General features: G+C 40.0%; 1 protein-coding gene across 6 annotated transcripts in view; it reads left to right on the top strand.

Annotated features, from left to right (window-relative positions):
* TNS3 (tensin 3) overlaps window positions 1–19,206 on the top strand; it is a 256,330-nt gene that overhangs the window by 149,680 nt on the left and 87,444 nt on the right. For all 6 annotated transcript variants that reach the window (XM_068395995.1, XM_068395999.1, XM_068395996.1 and 3 more), the window contains 3 exons: window positions 1,288–1,417; window positions 2,387–2,452; window positions 5,237–5,341. In XM_068395995.1, coding sequence (XP_068252096.1) covers window positions 1,288–1,417; window positions 2,387–2,452; window positions 5,237–5,341 — 301 coding nt within the window. The remainder of the gene's footprint in view (window positions 1–1,287; window positions 1,418–2,386; window positions 2,453–5,236; window positions 5,342–19,206) is intronic.

Genomic DNA, 19,206 nt, shown 5'->3' with positions numbered 1-19,206 from the left:
CAAAGGGTTAGGAACATGTGGTTTGTGTAGAGAATACCTGAAAAAAACCCATCTCTGATATATGAGCTGAAGTATTTCAGAAGTTGTCCTATGTGCCGTGTATATGGTCAGTGCTGATTAACTTCTAGAGTTTAAGGCATCATGGGGTTACTATAATGAAGGGTAGAGAGCAACAGTTTATGTTAGATTTTTTCCAAATCCTGTAGTAAGAAGAATTTCATAGTTATCTTTTAATCCCAACTTTCAGAAGCATCCCTCTTAAACCCCTACATCTTTCTTTGTATTACTTCGGTTTGAATAGCTGTTTGCTCTTCAGTTATTCAGTACTTTCTTTCTAGAACACTTTTCTCAGTCTGCCTTAATAAAAAGGTGAATTTTTGTTGTCTTCTAAATGCATTTCAGTAACATCTGCTTTATCATAAAATCCTGGTATCATCAGGGTAATACCATAAAATTTTCAGTCCTGTGACTAAGGTTACCAAAATTTTTATGTATTCCTATATTATGCTGAGTAGTTTTGTATTACAGTTGATTCAGAGAATTAGTAGGTAAAATATCCCTAGGTCTAGTCTAAGGGAAGGTGGTGGTAGGGAGTAGGTGTATTGTGTTCACGTTTAGCTGCTGAAATTCATACTAGATGTTATTTTTACAGAGTTCTGTGTTGTTCTAGCCTACGTGTCAAAACTACTACCAACTTCCCACAGTAACATAAAACAAAATCCTATCATAGAATCACAGAATGGTTTGGGTTGGAAGGGACCTTAAAGATCATCTAGTTCCAACCCCCCTGCCATGGGCAGGGGCACCTTCCACTAGACCAGGTTGCTCAAGGCCCCATCCAAGGTTTTTAAAAAGTCCTAAAATGAACGCAATCAGCTTGCAGGCTTGCTTCTAAAAGCTCTGCATATTCTTCATTTTTTTTTGAAATGGGTGTGCAATATTTCAGTTTTACATTAATTTGGTACCACGAAGTACGGATACAAGTCAGCATTCCAATATTGTACTGACAAATTTGGTGATTCTGAATCATAACCTACTGATTGGTGACTGATAGTGATGAAAATAGTAATTATTATTTTTTACACATCCAGAACTATCTTGCCTTTGGCATCTTTAATTTTAAAGGATTGAATAACATACCCTGCTTGTTACATCATCAGAGGTGTCTGCAGTAAATTGCGCTGTGGCTGCTGTGCTTAGCAACTAATGCATACACGTGTTTGTTCAGATTTGTGAGAAATTAACTTCCTGACATGTTTCTCTCTCTCTCTCTCTGTTTCTTTCTAGCTGAAGTGTTATCACAAAAAATACCGGTCAGCTACTCGCGATGTCATTTTCCGCCTTCAGTTTCACACTGGAGCCATTCAAGGACATGGCCTTGTGTTTGGCAAAGAGGATTTGGACAATGCCAACAAAGGTACTTGCCTTCTGTGGTTGATTGGATGCGTATGTGTGCGGGGATGCATGTGAGTGCCTGTGCCTGTGATGATAATCTTCAGGACGTGTTTTCAAAAGGATTCTTGTTTTTTTTCCCATCGGTATTTTTAAGGAAAGGGCCGACTGCTTTGTGTTAGTTAACTCATAGCATGTAACACCTCTAATGAGAAGAAAAGCTTGTGAGTTAACTTGTCAAAATAATTCAGATACTCCTACATCGTCCCTATCGCCTCCTCTCACATTTGTAAAAACAACCGATATTTAAAATGGTGACTTTGTTAGTAATATGCACTAAGCTGATCCCTTTTTTGGTGGATGAAAACAGTCAAAAAGTCTGATACTGGGTTTGTGACCTACTCTGCTTGAGCATGGAGATCTTTTAATGTGCTTCAGAATATCCAGAAATGGAGACAAAGCTTTCAGACACATTTGAAAATGTGTTGTGCTAGTCTTTGTATTTTCCAAATTATTACTTCAGTTTTATTTTTATGTTTATATGCAGGATTGTAACTCCCTCACCCTACACTACTAGCAAACTAAAAGCAAACATATTTTCCTGCAACATATGACTAAACAAAAGTTTTGTGGTCAAGTATTGCAGTGTAGCCAATATAGAGAACAATTTTAGTTTGCTCCTGGGTGTGTTTTCCTTTGGAAGCCAAAGCTAGCCATGTCTGTCTAGAGAGCGGTTTGGGAACTGCACATCTCTTCTGCTTTTGACTGTTCTTGGAAGTAAACAAAACTCCAACTGACATTTATGTGGTCTTTTCTGGAGAATGTGTGGGGCAAAGAATGTGGCTCTTTTAGAAGCAAATCTTTAAACTGCAAGTGAGAAGGAAAGAGTGATGAGGGTACATGTATTAATAGCTATAGAGAATCCTGATTTCTGAGTGCCTTGGAACTGCTTTCCTAGGAGACAGCTTGCTGAAATACTGTCCTTTGTTTTCAGATGTCCGTTTCCCTGATTACGGCAAAGTGGAATTAGTGTTTTCAGGAACTCCAGAGAAAATTCAAGGTGAGTATACAGAAGAAAAAAAATATGATTAGTTTGAAAATAAACCACATTGAAGTGTATATTTTTTTTAAAAATCCTTTTTTCCTCTTTTATTCCACTTCTCTTGTATAAGATCTGAATATGTAATATAGTTATGTGATGAATGAATATGTAATGTATGAATGTTGTGTAATGTATGAATATGTAATATAGTTACTGGTTTAAATTTGAAAAATTTAATGAAGACTCTGCATTTACATCAGCATAGGAGTGATCAGTTTTTGTTTTAAAACTATACCAGAACAGTTGCTGGCGATGAGTAGAAAACATTTGTATATCTGTGTAAAACTTGCATAGTATAGGTAGCTTGGCCTGGCATAAGTGACAGCAGTGGCCTGTCCCATAACCTTTTCTGGATGTTGTCATAGCTGATTGTTTGCAGTGGTGAAGTTTGGACTGTCTTCAGTTTAGCATAAAGAGATACAGCTGTAGTTTTGTTGGAAATGCTTCTGCTCTGAAGTTGGCTTGTAGGGTATGTCCTGTATGCTTCCAGAATTCTATTGTAAAATGTCTAAAATCATAGATAATTACGACTTGCAGTAAGAACTTAAGAACATGCTTTATATTGCAGTATAATTCTGTTAATGGATCTGTTCTTACACATTTTATGGTGTCCCGAAAAGTAGGGATTCTGCCTGAGACTGAATGAAACCCAAATATTCTTAACTGTCTGTCTCATACATATTCCCACTCAGTGTCCTGTGAATTGCATGTTTTCCATTTCTTTTTTATTTCCCACCAGTTTGATCACTTAGAAACTTACAGTAGCAGCTAATAAGAAGTTGGATTCTGTCCAGCTGGACACGATGTCTCAGCCTTTTGGAAAGCCATATGAAAAAAACCAAACAGTTTTACACATAAATTTGTCCAGCTTGTTCTAAACATTTCTGGATCATAAATACTTGAAGAGAGGCCAGTTGACGTGTCTGAAAAAGGATAAAAATTTTTTCAAGTCTCCTTTCCTTAGATGGTGAATCAGAGGTGTGTTTTTTAGCAGGCTCCAAGTTATTGGAAAATAAGGTTCTAAGTAACTGGAAAGCTGTATTTAATTGTTATCTAATGGATTAACTAGCTAGGAAGAAGAGTTCACCTTGAAATATTTATTTACAATTTCTGCAAAATGACTTTTCCACATCTGAAAATATTATAGAATCGTAGAATAACTGCAGGGTATCTCTAGTCCATCCTCCTGCTGAAAGCAGGGTCATCCGTGAGATTGGATCAAGTTGCCCAGATCTTTGTCCAGTCAAATCTTGAAAACCTCCAAGGATGGAGACTTCACAGCCTCAATGGGCGAACTGTTCCAATGTCCAACTGTCCTCACAGTGGATTTATTTTTTTCCTTATATTGACTTTAAACTTCTCTAGATTCAATTTATGCCTGTTCCTTGTTGTCTTCCTGCCTTGCTCCCACCTGTCTCTGTCTCCTCCATGGGCTTTGGGGGGCTGCTGTCAGGTCCCCCCTCAAGATCTCATCTCCAGGTTGAAGAAGCCCTAGTCCCTCAGCCTTTCCTCACAGGGCAGGTCCTTCAGTCCTGACTACCCTGCTGGCTCTCCTCTGAACTAGCTTCCCTTTATTAATCTTTCTTGTATGGTGTAGCTAGAAACTGAACACAGTATTCTAGAAACTAACTGACTGTGATACAGTTTTTAAGAAAGAATGCACTTGCCAAGAAGATCAGGCACCTAAATATTTAGGTAACAAACTTCATAAATCTGCCTTGTGACAAACGTCGTCACAGAAACTCTCTACAGATCACCTGCATATAAAGGTACAGGACCATAGTGTTCCTGTCCTAATTTTAACTATCCTTGTTTTGAAAGTCACACCATGTGCATAAAACTCTGCTGCTTTAGAACAATTTACAATAGGACTTTCTTCTCCAGACACAGCTGAAGAGTTGATAACTGAGGATTTCTTTGTTCCCTAATCTAGATAGAGGAGCAAAGGCAGAAAGCCAATTTGATTTGTATCAGTGTTAAAGCCAAGTCCAAGGTCGTGAGTTCTTGATGCCTGTGCTTTGCTTTTGAATCACTGGACCACACCTAAATTCCTCATGGTGTACATTTAAAAGCTGAATATTATCTTATGCCTTGTTAAGGGCACAGAAATGTGGGTTACTGCTGGAAATTCCAGAGTGTTTGGCAGAGTGTACTTAAGCACAGCCAAACACATCGAAGGCAAGCTGCCCAATCTCAGGTTCTGCCAGGAGGCTGAAGAATGGATGAAAGAGCATAGCTGGCACCTTGGGGGAACCGGGAGGGACACGGAGTGGCGGTTTTCAGCTCTCCCTATTCATCTCTAGTGATAAGTTGCTCTGGTATCAGAATGATAATCTGTAATAAAGTCTTATTTTATCATTCCTTTAGTACCATCCCTTTATAGATACTTGTGGTTTCATTCTAAAAAGCTGTTTGTCTTATTGTGCTTGCCTATAGGGCTAGGTGGATCATCTGTGTTAGTTGTGTTTAGGGGCTGATCCAAGTTATCAGAGCTACATCATAACCAAGACGTTCAAGATAAAATACTCTGCTTGTACCTTCTCTAATGAAACATAAATTAAGCTTTTTTTTAGCTGGTTTATATAACCTTTCTTCCCCTGTTGCTGCTTCTTAAATTTCAGAATATGGCGTTGCAGTTTGGGGAGCAAGCTTCTGTCAGAAGGCCACACACATATGTGTGTGTATAACATTACAAATGTGGTTATGACAGTTTTTGGTCTCAAACAGATGTTTATTTTTTAGGATGTGAACACCTGCAGAATGACCATGGAGTGATAGTGGATTACAATACCTCAGACCCACTAATACGCTGGGATTCCTATGAAAATATGAGCCCTGATGGGGAAGGTGAGTAATTCGGCCCATGAGACCAAGGCAAAACCTTTCACAACTGTACCAGAGTGTTTAAAAGGGAGGAAGGGGAGCTCGTTTGCTTGAACCTACTGCCACTTCACTGATGTGTTAAGTAGCTGTCTGTCCTTCCCTATTTAGCTTTAGCAGCTTTAGTGGAAAGAAAGTCGTAGTAGTTTTTTAAGAGAGGTTCTTGTTAATGCACTGAATTGGACTGAAGCACAACTGGTTGATATGGGTTACTTTATTATTTGTAAATTTGCTTAAAAATTTTTTATTTGTTCTTAAGCTTCTAGTTGGAATCCTAAGACAGAATTTAAAGAACAACAAAATTATGTGAGTTTGTAGCCTTCAGTGCTTACTTATGTTATCTAGAGAGTTGCAGGAGGTGCGCTAGGCTGTAAAGTTATGGATAAACAAACAGCAAAGGATGTGCATATTTGCATTTTTCCCCTCATAAATTTGTTTCCGAATTGCCCTTTTATTTCTTAGATTTTTGTTCTGTAATCTGCTGATACATGCAGAAGATGTAGCTGCCTTCAGATTCTGACTCCAGTAGCTGCCTTCAGATTCTGACTTCAGTGTGGATGCTTTCCTGATGCTTTGCTTGAGTGAATGTTGTGCTTGTAATGGATATAGTTTTCATGTAAGGCCTCAGAATGTCACACCTGTGTCTGCACACCTCGGTGCACATGCAAGCCTGACATTGTTGCAAGTAAAAACATGAGAGAAGGTATTGAATGGATGCCAAAGTTCTTGTTTTTACAACTCTCCTGTTATGAAATGAGAGAGGTAGAGCTAGGATACTTAATTAGCCACTATCTAGGTTCAGTTTCCCTTGATGTTTGTAATCTGAATTCAGCATTGACCATCTAATGAGTATTTCATGGTGAGAGTTTGGGGGCAGAGGCATACAGGGAGCTTAACTTTTTTCCACTGCATCACTCTTATGGGAGTATTTCCTAATCCACATCAGGCTCCGATCTGCAGAATACTAGGGGAAAAGAGAGGGTAGGAAGAGAACAGTCATTTGGCACTGTTACACGGGGCAAGTAGAGCACTCCATAGGGAGTCATCAGAGGTTTTATAGTTGGATAAGACTGTGCAGTGTCTTTTAGAAAGAGCAATATCAGAGAGGCTGAATCTTGACTGAAGATGTCTCAATTTCTACCCAGGATGTTTCCATATAATTTGCTTCCTCCCCCCCCACCTTCCCCATCCTTTTCTACCTCCTTTATATATGCGTAGCCCTCAGCAAGCAATGTATTGATGTCAAATATTTTTTAACTGCTAAGATTGATTGTAGATGGATTTGACCTTCCCATCCTCATGCATTGCATTGTAGATAACCACATCAGTACAGGAAATTGAAAGCAGAAATAAATGTGTAGGCAGCACACTGTTGGAAGATACAGAACTGCATCCTGCTCATGTCTTCTTGTAGAAGACTTGATCAGAAACCATTCACAAGTACAATTAGCTTGTTTTCCTGATGTTCAGAAGTCATACGTGCCACTTACTATGCTTTTATGTGTTATTTGTGTGCGTTATGTATTTTTAATTACTTGAGATACAACATAAACGATGTGTTAGCATAGATATGAGATGTTTGTTGTGTATCTTCAGAGAAATCACTAGAGTTGAAGCTAGGGAATATACCATAAGAACATGAGATGTATCCGGATAATCTTTTCTCAAGCAAAGATTTAAGAGGCAGGGTGTTACCCTATGATGCTCAAAAACTGAATTGCAGGCAGAGCAGTTTGTCAGGGGACAGCTAGATTTTTCTCTTAAGGATGAGATCTGTACTCAACACAAAGGTAAGCTTAGTCTGCTGCTTGAGGTAAACATAGTTGGCTTAGGTCTTCTTTTACGTAGGATTTATGAACACCAGGACAGAATTCTCTTATGGTTTGTTACAGTGGTTCAATATCATGCTTTTGCATTAAAAAGATATATTGAGTCCTAGTTTTCACCACAGGTGAGAAACCTTGAAGTCTGAAGCCTTTTAGCTACAATCCTGAAGGCAGAGAGAGAATCTTTTCTGTACCTCAGAAAAGATTAAGGTACAAGATGTGGTACATTTGAAAGTCTGACGAACAGTGGTGGTATGTTTAAGATGCAGGGAAGTCTTATACAGAATGCCTGTTTCAGATCTACTCCAAGTTAACCTCCTAGCCTTATGTAGGAACTGGTCTTCATGGTTTTAGTTGTACCTGTTTTCCCACAAGAATTTCAATAGGAATAATATGACATGTGAGTGTGACAGATGATTCCTGTGTTACAGTTACACACCTTTTTGTTCATTTTAAAAATGTATGCCTATGAAATTCCAGGTCAAGGTGGCCAGGAAGGCTACAGTAGAGCTTTGTGAAATGAACAGGATTTGCTTTGTAGGTATATGTGTGTGGAATGGCTATTTCCAAGCTGATATGTTGAAATGGAAAATTAGAAGTGTACAAGAAAGCAGTATGACTCTTTTGAAATCCTACACCTGTTTGGCCTTGTTACCAAAAGAACAAAAGATGAAAGGACATGATAAAAGAAAAATGTACCCGAAGTATCTTGGTTTGTTGGCATGATACAGTATTGCAGACAGAAGCAATTACCTTTTAAATGATCTTGAACCCTTTGATGGTAATAACGTTGTGTACATTTGTGTTTAATATAGCCAGGCTTTGGTCACTTTGCTCTCTGGATTTAGTTCCTCATCCCTCATTCTTAACAGTATAGGAATTTTGACAATTGGAAAGCAATAGATTATTTTAATTTCTTCTCATAAATACTGTTTCTCTTCAGATCCCTTGGGAAGTCTGTCTTGTGTATTGCACTAATGGTCCTCCATAATAGACTGAAGATTTTATTAAGTTTATAATTCTAAGTTTGTATCAGATTTCCTCCTCCTCGAGCAGTACATTAGCACAGAGACTTCTGTTATGCTGATTTAAAAGTATGGATTTGGAACCACAAGAATCAGAAGGTCTTCCTACTGCCATGTAGAAGTGTGAGATAGTTGCCATTGGTTTTCTTGTGGTTTTAAAGTCATGGTACTCATCAAGTCTTGTGTGTGTTTTGTGGGCAGGAAGGAACAGAAATGACTTTTGATCTTCCTGAGTGCTCTCTTATTTTTTTTTCTGGCCTTAAGGCATCACTTACCATACAATACATGTGTATGGATTTACAAAATGTTGCTCATTTGCTGTAAAATAGCAAGTTGAGTGCAAATACACCACCTGTGGCCACAAATGATTAGTATCTTCTGTTAATGTCAAGAGATTTAAATGTGTCCCAATTGCTCTTGATAATCATGTTTTTCAGTTTATAACTTGGATATTGTAGCTCACATACTTTGAGCCACACTTCACTGTTTTCCTTTTGATTGCTAAGGTCGTATGTGTCTCCTTTATATTTAGACTGATCTGGGGATTGTTCATGATAGTATTTTGGGAGTAGCTTGAAGTGAAGTGGTGGACTAAACTAATAGGGGCTTAGTAGCTATTGTTGTCATTAAAAACTAGTAAAAGCAATTACTGCATGTCATTATGGCGTTTTGGGGCAGGGAGAAGGAGAAGTAGTGAAAAATGAGGATGAAGTATTTTCTATGAGAACAGAAAGTTGAAAGAAACAAGTAATCCTCCCTTCCTGCTCCCTGAAAAACTTTTCATGTGCTTTATGCTTACTAATATTTCTCCCTCTCTCTCAAATACCAAATGACAACTAGTTTTGAAAAAAGCTCCAATCCCATCCCACCCTCCCACACCACGGGGAAGAGGTAAATGGAAAAGGTTTGACTTGTCTTTTGTTGAGGTTTTTTTGTTTGTTTTTTTGTTTTTTGTTTTTTTTTAGTTCTCTATATAATTTTCAGGATTAATACTTGGCATAGTGAGTAAGAGATACTATTGTTGAAGCAAACACTTCCCTCCTGAAAATGCAAGTCTGCTTTTGCATAGGAACCATCAGTTTGTGTGGAAACCACTGGTGGATCCTGGTACAAGCCTGGGCTCTGAGGTGTTCTGAAAATAAAATCAGAGGTATTAAAATAAAAATTAAATGTATTGGCAAAGAGCAGAATCTCATTTTGATAGAGAAGGTGAATAATTGCAAGAAAAGATGACTGCTGCTGTTCCTTTTGCCCTGTCTATGACTGCTTTATCTCAGGTTTATTCTAAGTATCCTGGTAGCATGCTAAGATTATTCTAGAGAGAGAATGACTCTACCATGAAGGAACAAAACTGTTTTAAGATGATGATTGTGGGATGTGTGTGACTGGGATGCTATACTGCCATTTGTTTGTGCAGCATTCAGTCAGTTGAGGTACAGGATTTTTTTGCTTTTTTTTTTTTAATAAAGAAAACTGCATCAAAGGTTGTAGTTGGCCAAAAGAGTATTTGTTTTAGTTTGACTGAATTCAGTGGATTGGCGACAGAAATGCACCTGGTTCTTGTTCAGTGTTCCATTTTAAGACATTTCACTTATTTTAACAACCACTGAAGCCTTCTGCACTGTTTTGTCTGCCAGCTCTGCAGTGTGTGGAAAGAAAAGAACGTGCTCACATGTTAGAAATTGCTTAAAATGACAGGAGAAGGACTTTCAGCAAGTCTTTACAAGACAGGAACTTAAGTGTCTTTCTCAAGAGAACCTCGCTATTTGTTTCTTAGTGAAGTGTGCTTACTTGCTTAACAATGTTTGATAATTAGAAAACAAACAACTTTGGAAACAAAAGGATGTTTTTAATTCAAGCCAAATAGGGTAGGGCTGAATGAATCCAAATTCCTATATCTTGAGAATGTTGCTTTACAAATTTTCTAGCCTTTTGTAACTGTAATCAACTCCAATTAGTCAAAAATTGCCAGATACTTATAAACTGGTTTGCTCCTGCTCTTTTGCTTTTCATAAAGGAAAGTGTCTGAGAAGTGTCTCCAGGTAGGCAATAACCAACATGCTGGTATGGACCCATGTCATGTGATTGGATGGGATGTTTAACTTTTATTGAATTTTTTTCTCCTTTTCAACCCAAAGTAAACAGCTATTCAAGAGGGAGGTGCTCTCTCCTATAGTTAAAACACTTGTTTTCCCAGAGGGCCCCTTCAGTATTGCAAAACTCAAGTGCTGAGGCAAAACTGCTTGGCTTTGGTACCTTAACAGGAATGCAGATGCCTACCAAAGAAAACAGCAGGTTTGATGCCATTTCTGGTGAGTGAAGCTTGAAGGATAAATTGGTAGTGAATAAATGATAATTCCAGCTTTTAGTCACCAGCTGCATGCAGTATTCTTTGAGACAAAGAGAGATTTGTTAGAAGGTAGGGATGAAAAGGTGTCCTGCAACAATTTCCCCTCTTTCTATTTGACAGTGAGAATAGAAACATCTATAGAAAACGGAAAAATTTACCCTCTAAAACGCTGCCAGCTTGAAACAGTATCTGAAATGCCTTGGAGTGTCTGCCTTTAGTTGATTTTCTCTGAGGAAACTTACGCCTTCTATTTCTAGAAGTTCAGCATGTTCTTTTTTTAATATTTGCAATTTAAATCTGATTAGTCTTCTTAATCATGAGGCTGACAATGAGTTGTCGATTAATATAAAATGGTTTCTTTCGTATGTCAGTAATATTGAATGCAAACATAGGATTACAAGATTTCATTTATACTTGTGCAGCAAAAGGTAATTCTCTCCTCTTTTAATACAGCATTGTTTGTAACAGTAACTGTGGCTTAAATAATTTCTTAGCTCAATATGTTTAGGGACTAAATATAAGTTCATGCGGGTATTTTCAAGATTGTGCTTGATTAGCTGAGATTGCTCTGGACTGTAATCTCTTTTCTTTTTTTTGTTGTTGTTTTGGGGTTTGTTGTTGTTTACAAAAAAAAAGTATTAAGAGTATTTTGGATAGGTCAGTTAGGAGCTGACAGTTAAGTGCAGTCGGGGGCCAGACTTTCAAAGGATTTACTGATTCAAAGTGACTTTTTTGGGGTAATTTTTAAAGAGTCTCTCTTAAGATATACTGAACACCTTTTTGAAAGTCTTGAGTGTTTACTTAAGTGCTAAGCTGAGCTGCAGAACTTTGGCCTGTCAAGTTCTATTGAAAAATATGTTTTTCCCTTTTACCCGAACATGTGAGTGTATTGATAAGGCAGTGTCTGAAGTGAGGAATTATGTGTGTTTTACCTAGTGCAGAGGGACAGTGATTTTGCCAGGTACCATTTGTCAGTTCTGCCGAGTTTAAATTTCACAGAATCACAGAATCAACCAGGTTGGAAGAGACCTCTGGGATCATCGAGTCCAATCGTTGCCCTGACACCACTCTGTCAACTAGACCATGGCACTAAGTGCCATGTCCAGTCTTTTCTTAAACACCTCCAGAGATGGTGACTCCACCACCTCCCTGGGCAGCCCATTCCAATGGCTAATGACCCTTTCTGAGAAGAAATTCTTCCTAATGTCCAACCTGAACCTCCCCTGGCGAAGCTTGAGGCTATGTCCTCTTGTCCTATTGCTAGTTGCCTGGGAGAAGAGGCCGACTCCCACTTCACTACAGCCTCCCTTCAGGTAGTTGTAGACTGCAAATTTATCTCAAATAAAACCAGAAAATCCCTCAAAATGCTAAGTGCCAGAGAGGGATGGTTATATCTAAGCTAAATATGGAAAGTCTTATGTCTGAAATCAAGAACAGATTGGAAGCAGGGTTCCCTAGGCATTTACCCTAGGCCTCTGTTTGTTCCATTAGCCTCCTGCCTCTGCCTGTACTTCCCTTCCTCTTTCCTATGAATTCCTTTGCCCTTAATTCTTTGTCAGCTCCTACTTATGTATTCCCCTGTAGCTTCTCTGCCTTTCATTCTGTGAAGGTTATTTGGGTACACTTGCCTCCACACCCCCAGGTATCAATGTCTTTAACAGTGCACGAGTTCATTTGAAGCACAGGTTGCACACGTCAAATACTTTCAAAGCTACTGCAGAGCCAATTATTTGCTTTCAAAAAAATGCATTTTGAATGTCCTCCAATTGATTTCTGTCCTGTCTCAGTAATAGGCAGTATTGTTATCCCAAGGATGTTGGAGCGAGTCCAGATGAGGGCGACCAAGCTGGTGAAGGGTCTGGAGGGTCTGACCTACGAGGAACGGCTGAGGGAGCTGGGGGTGTTTAGCCTGGAGAAGAGGAGGCTCAGAGGTGACCTTATTGCAGTCTACAACTACCTGAAGGGAGGTTGTAGTGAAGTGGGAGTCAGCCTCTTCTCCCAGGCAACTAGCGATAGGACAAGAGGACACAGCCTCAAGCTTCGCCAGGGGAGGTTCAGGTTGGACATTAGGAAGAATTTCTTTTCAGAAAGGGTCATTAGCCATTGGAAGGGGCTGCCCAGGGAGGTGGTGGAGTCACCATCTCTGGATGTGTTTAAGAAAAGACTGGCCATGGCACTTAGTGCCATGGTCTAGTTGCCAGGGTGGTGTCAGTGCAATGGTTGGACTCGATGATCCCAGAGGTCTCTTCCAGCCTGGTTGATTCTATGTTATTCACTAGCCCTTTGTCAAAGCCATTCATTACACTTTTAGACCCAAAGGCCACAGGGCAAAATTTGAGTGGTTTAATAGACGTTTATGGTAGTTTATTGTACATTCAGGTAGCTTTTGCAGTTCTATTTTTATAAGACTGTGCAAAAGACATCTCTCTTCAGCACAGTAAGATTCAGACAGTAGAAACTTGGAGGAAGGTAACACATGTGACTGTGGCTAGCATTCTCTCTTCTCCTTCCCGCATTCTCTACTTATTGCCCAAAGGCTGTTACTTTGGGGCTGTGTAACAGTGCTTTTTCAAGCGAGTCTTTCCTCGCCCAGGTCATTTAGGTTCCTGAGCAGGCTTGCATTGACCTTTTAGCGTGTGCCTGTTTCTTAGTCATGTCTACTACAGTCTATGGTTGTAAATATTGTTAATTTAAACACTAATGTCCGAATCAATATCTCCTTCTCCTATGTACAAATACACAGGAGAAGCCTCTTCACCCAATCTTGCAATCTGCCTAATGGCCCAGGTTGAATAAAGAGCCCTGAAAGGCAAACCTCTGCCACAGGTGTGTGTTCCTTCCCTGCACCTGCTTCCTGAAAAGCTCTTCTTCTCTCTTGTGAAGGCAGTAGGGCATTCTGCTTGTTTAGCTTCGTTAAACAAGGAAAAAATAACCTTCATGCTGGTGTAGGTATTGGATATCTTTTTTTCCTGTAACACCTTACTTGCTTGGGAGTAAAATCAGCATGGCAGCATCAGAGATTGAAAGTGTAACTGGAAAAAAACAAACCAAAATGCCTTAGTACAAATTAGGATTTGGTGCTGGTTTGTTCTGTGACTTTCCCAAGACCAGAAAGAGAAGCAATTAAGTCCCTTCTCTGTGCCTGCACCCAAGCACACATACACTGAACTACCTTGTGCATCATGCTTTCTATGTGAACGTTCAGTCCAGTAACCAATGAAAATGTGAACAGAGGGCATCATCAGTCATGGTGTCACTGGCACATGATGTAAGAGGTCATGCTGTCTCTTAAATGAATGCACGTGCATGAATGAACTCGTGATTCATGATACTGAATTCATTATAATCCCCAAATGCAAATCTCTGGGAAGACTTGCAAAACAAAAGACAGACTTCAGCATGAAAGTGGTTGGAATTTCTTGGGTTTTTAGGCCACCATGAAGCAATAGCAATCCTTTTTCTGGTAAATCCCTGAAGTAATCACATTGTTCTGAGGGACTGTTCCTGGGTTTGGGTGTAATTACTGCCCCTTTTGCTGGTCCTTTAACATCATGAACCTTGCCTTTTTTGGCTCGATTCCTTTTCAATGACTGGGGTTGTTTAGCCTGGAGAAGAGGAGGCTCAGAGGTGACCTTGTTGCAGTCTACAACTACCTGAAGGGAGGTTGTAGTGAAGTGGGAGTCAGCCTCTTCTCCCGGGCAACTAGCAATAGGACAAGAGGACACAGCCTCAAGCTTCGCCAGGGGAGGTTCAGGTTGGACATTAGGCAGAATTTCTTTTCAGAAAGGGTCATTAGACATTGGAATGGGCTGCCCAGGAAGGTGGTGGAGTCACCATCTCTGGATGTGTTTAAGAAAAGACTGGCCATGGCACTTAGTGCCATGGTCTAGTTGACGGGGTGGTGTCAGGGCAATGGTTGGACTTGATGACCCCAGAGGTCTCTTTCAACCTGGTTGATTCTGTGATTCTGTTTTTAAGAGCTACCTGTTATATTCGATATTCTGTACAGAATGAAGCGTACCACTCTGTAAATGTCCTTTTAGCACTGTAAACCACTGGCACTTCTGATAGTAAAATGTGGTTGAATAATTTCCTGCAAACCATGAGACAATAATTTTTTTAAGTGACCAACAGCATAATTTTAGCTGTACCAGTAACAGTAGCAGCCTTTAGTGCAGTCAGCTGTAGTGCTTTGCTAGTTTTTCAGTGGTACCTGGTAGTTGCAAGTGAAGCTCTGCTAAAGATAGTACACTTGTTGTTCATGGATCGATCCCAGAAAGCTGTCCTGGGAATCTCTACCCCTGCTTCAGCAGTTTCACTTGTTGAGTGTTAAATGTTTACGTGTGATCGCTTCTATTTAAGGCTTAAGTTCTTTGCAAAGATTTCCATGAACATCGGAGCGCTTTGGGTCAGGCTGCTGAGCAATAAGGGGAAATTGAGGGATGGGGCAGACTTCAAGTCTGCCTGCATGTTGATGATACGTCCTCTAGATCCTGCTTTCAAACATGGACAGTATCTGAACGCTGACGAAGAGCAGCTAGTTCAAACTCCTTCCAGACTGAACAGAGGGAGGCAACTTCCAGTAAGCAGAGGGAAGGATTTTTTATCGGAACCCAGACCTACTTCTTATTGTGGATGACGTTTCTCCAACTGTGAAAGCAAAGGTTGCATTACCAGAGCTCTTCTATATTGTTCTTTCTGTTCCTGGAGTCTGTCAATGTATAAACATGTTGCCTGCTGGAAGGACAGGTCTTTTTTTCTTACCAGGCACAGATGGAAGCACTGTGGCATAAGCCTTCATCTGTGCAGTTTCTGAGATGGCCCTGGGCACTGAGCTGTCTCTCAAGTAGTACAGGCTAGACTGTATCTCTGGGTTCTTCATGTTCTATATTGTTTCTCTATCTTATTCTAGACCTGGAAGAATGTTTCCTAATCTGTTACCCATTTAAGAGACTTGCTGAACTTCTGAAGCTCATCTTATGTTTCTGGCGTCAAGCTATTCCTTGTGTTTCCTTTTAGTCAATATGCATAAAATATCCTTTGTAGGAAGAACTTTTGTTTCGAAGTCATAGAGGCACATTAGAAATTTTCCACCAAAACTACATACTTTATTATGTTAATATGTGCTTGTATTGAGCATGTGTTGATCATCTTCAAGTACTCTTTTTGAGAAAGGTAGGTACTATAATTATGATCTTATAAAGTTACTGTATATTACTTCTATATTGCTCTAATACCTGAAAATGAGCCACAAGTCTCTTGAGTCCCAGTGCAAAACCCTCTAAGTTTAATTAGTAAGTTAGGAAATCAAAGAGCTCTGCTAAATGTATCTGTGCCTTAGCTTCCCTTTCCAATATGTGGACTTGTCTAGAAGCACCTGAAGATCAGTTTATTGAAAGCACCATAGAGTGATGGAGCAATTTTATTAATGATAGTAATACATGTTCTATACTCAACAGAAAGAGTATATTCATTATGTTGACCTTTTAGACAGCCCTTTTAAGCCCTTTCTTTTTTTAATGTGGTCCTGTAGAGTTTTCAGCAACCATGTAGAGTCATCAGTGTTTTTCTGCTGCTTCACCTCTAACAACCATAACTAATTTTTGCTGGAAGCCTGTTAGTAAGAGAATAGTATAAGTGAGTGTGCTGCTCCAGCTGTAAGGAAGAATAATAATGAATTCTGAACCTCAACATTTGGAGTACACGGTTGCAAATTAATGGAGTGTTCCTGAAGATGGGTTTTGGTTTTGGAATGAAAGAAAGGAAAGAGTTTCATGTAGTTCAGTGACTTTGTAATGCCTTTAAACTTTGCTTAGTGTTTTGTACTTGTGGCAACGTTTCTGTGTGATGACATTTTGTTATTCTTTTGCTGGCTGTCCAAGCATAAGCTACTTCAAGTTAAGTCCGTGCTTAAACGACTGAGAAAAGTTTGCAGAAGTAGAATCAAAATGCCAAAATAGATACTAGCTTCTGTATGTCAGGTTGCGGTAATAAATGTATCAATCTATTCTTTGTACTTTGGATCATGGCACAAGTATTTTCTTCTGATCCCAGGTGGGCAAAAGTGGGACAATATATTACAGTAGTATACTAAGGGTGAGTCTGTGCTGGCTGGCTCTGCACATGTTCCACGCTGTCTGAACAACAGCTAGCCTCTGGTCTAGAAGCTGTGCTTTGCGAAGGAGTTTTTTCTTACCCCAGAGTACCTGTAAAATCATTAAAGTACAAATGTGATCCTTTTGAATGGCTGGGAAATATACATTAGCATCTGCACAGCATAAAGGTTCTGTAGGGTCTTGGATGCCCTCTCCTTTGCTTCTCAAAAGATTCAAGGTTTAAGGACCTTATGTTCATTCTGTTATCCTCAAATGATAATTCTCTAAAAGCTCTCTAAAAATGTATGAAAGGATTGTAAAATGAATGTTTATGAACCAGGAACTGATCTTGCAGCCTTGGACCATTTTACCAAATCAGGACCTGCTTTTTATATCACAGGTTGAGTGTTGCCCTAAATGCAGTTTTAGGTCTCCAAATGGTAGAAGGCACCACGCTTGGGCCATGCAAAGGTCTATGATATGGATTCACAATGCTGATCCATATCTTTTCCCCAAAACTTTTGATCAGTTCACTGTGATCAGTTCATTTGCATGACCCTCCTCTGCCACTCTGTGCCAGATCAGGTATCATCTGTACTCCCAAAAGTCAGCGTAAAAGCTTTGAAGAGGTATATATTGTAGCCTAGCTTACAGAATTTGGAAGTTCCATACCTGAACAGGACGAGACTGGCACACCCAGTAATCCGACAGTCCTCGGATGTGGGAACATGCATGCAACCAGAAGTACCCAGTACTGCAAAGGGTGATTTGTCCCTGAAAGCCTGGAGCTGATAGTAGAGGAAGCATCAGCAAAACCAGTTCAGTGATACGGTCTGAGAACTTCCTAAACACATCCATGGATAGGTTTAACCTGTAGTTGCACAGGGCTTGCTTGAATTCCCAAAGCATTCTTGTGATGGTTGTGTGGAGTATCACTATCACAGAATCACAGAATCAACCAGGTTGGAAGAGACCTCTGGGATCATCGAGTCCAACCGTTGCCCTGACACCACCATGTCAACTAGACCATGGCACTAAATGCCACGTCCAGTCTTTTCTTAAACACCTCCAGAGATGGTGACTCCACCACCTCCCTGGGCAGCCCATTCCAATGTCTAATAACCCTTTCTGAAAAGAAATTCTTCCTAATGTCCAACCTGAACCTCCCCTGGCGAAGCTTGAGGCTGTGTCCTCTTGTCCTATCGCTAGTTGCCTGGGAGAAGAGGCTATCTAGAACAATAAAATTTCAGCAGCATGGTGATCTGTCTGAATGAATCTGTTGCAGGTAAACTATTCATAGGATAAATTAATTTATGCAGAGCTGCTATTACCTTGTCCAGACTTCTCCTGGTGATGTAGCTAGTGCAGGTGTTGGTATTGAGCCTCAGCCTGCGTTCAAGCAGGCTGAGTGCTAATGGTCCAAGATCACCAGCATGTACGTGCAGTGCAGGCTTATGAAGGAGCAGAACAGGCGTGTAATTGAAGCAAGGAATACCGTTAGGGTTTTTTCCTCACAGAAAACCAAAACGCAGTGAGACCAAAACTAAATTAGCATCTTAAGTGAGATTCACCAGTTTGCATCGAGAGTTTTGAATATACCTTTTTGTTTCTTTTCATATCTTCGAGGCAGATGCTGGAAGTTTCCAGCTTACAAGCAATTCTGCATCGTCCCACAGGAGAGAGACAGTTTTCCGGTTCTGGAAAAGTACTGCTGACATAGCTTGTGTTGTGTGGTTTGTGTCTTTTATCAGAGCTCTGACTGGTTTGCAAGAACAGCAACAGTTGAACAGAAAAGTTTGTACTTTCTGAATTAGGTTTGAACTTAGCTTCTGACTCTTTCATAAGCAGTGAGCAGGTAGATGTATTTTGTGGATGTAAGAGCCACTTTTATCCTTTGTTCAACTGAGAAGTCACTGAAGTGTTGACAGTCCCTGAAATAGAAAATGAATGTTGTCTAGGGGCACGGCTGTCTGGTGGTGATGCATGTGTACATTTGTAATAACATTTAGAGCAAAAGTTTGCGGGCTGCCATGTGGTGAGATACAGCTGTTATTGAAGGAGGAACTAAGGGGCTCGCTCCCCCTAGTTTGAGCTGATTCATTCCAGAGACAGGGGAGTCAAAGCCTGCTGGGGTCTGGGAGCTTGAGAGCAGCAGCTGCTACGTAAAATGAAGCGTTATTGCTGCATGGCTTCCAGAAAGCTTTTCTAGCATGAGAACTCCAATAATACACAACTTCTTAAAGATGTGGATGAGAGTGTCTGACTTGATTGTCATTGTGGAAGAACAACATTTTCTAAAGGCTGCTTGTTTTAGGAAGGAGACATCAAAAGCAAGCAATCATAAGTGTGTGGCTAAATGATCTGGCAGCTGAAACTCACTCAGATTCATTTGGCTATTGAAACAGACTGAGAAAATAACCACTGTAAGGAAATAGCTTGTAGACTGAATTACCTTTTCAGTCAACACATTTCCACTCCTCCTTGGCTCCAGGAGTTCAGATTTCATTGAACCTGATTGTCCCTTCAGGCTCCTCCC

This window comes from Nyctibius grandis, chromosome 3 (genome assembly GCF_013368605.1).
Source record: "Nyctibius grandis isolate bNycGra1 chromosome 3, bNycGra1.pri, whole genome shotgun sequence".
In the NCBI taxonomy this organism is placed as follows: Eukaryota; Metazoa; Chordata; class Aves; order Nyctibiiformes; family Nyctibiidae; genus Nyctibius; species Nyctibius grandis.
Note: the sequence above shows the minus strand (reverse complement) of the source record. Positions and strands in the feature narration are given on the sequence as shown.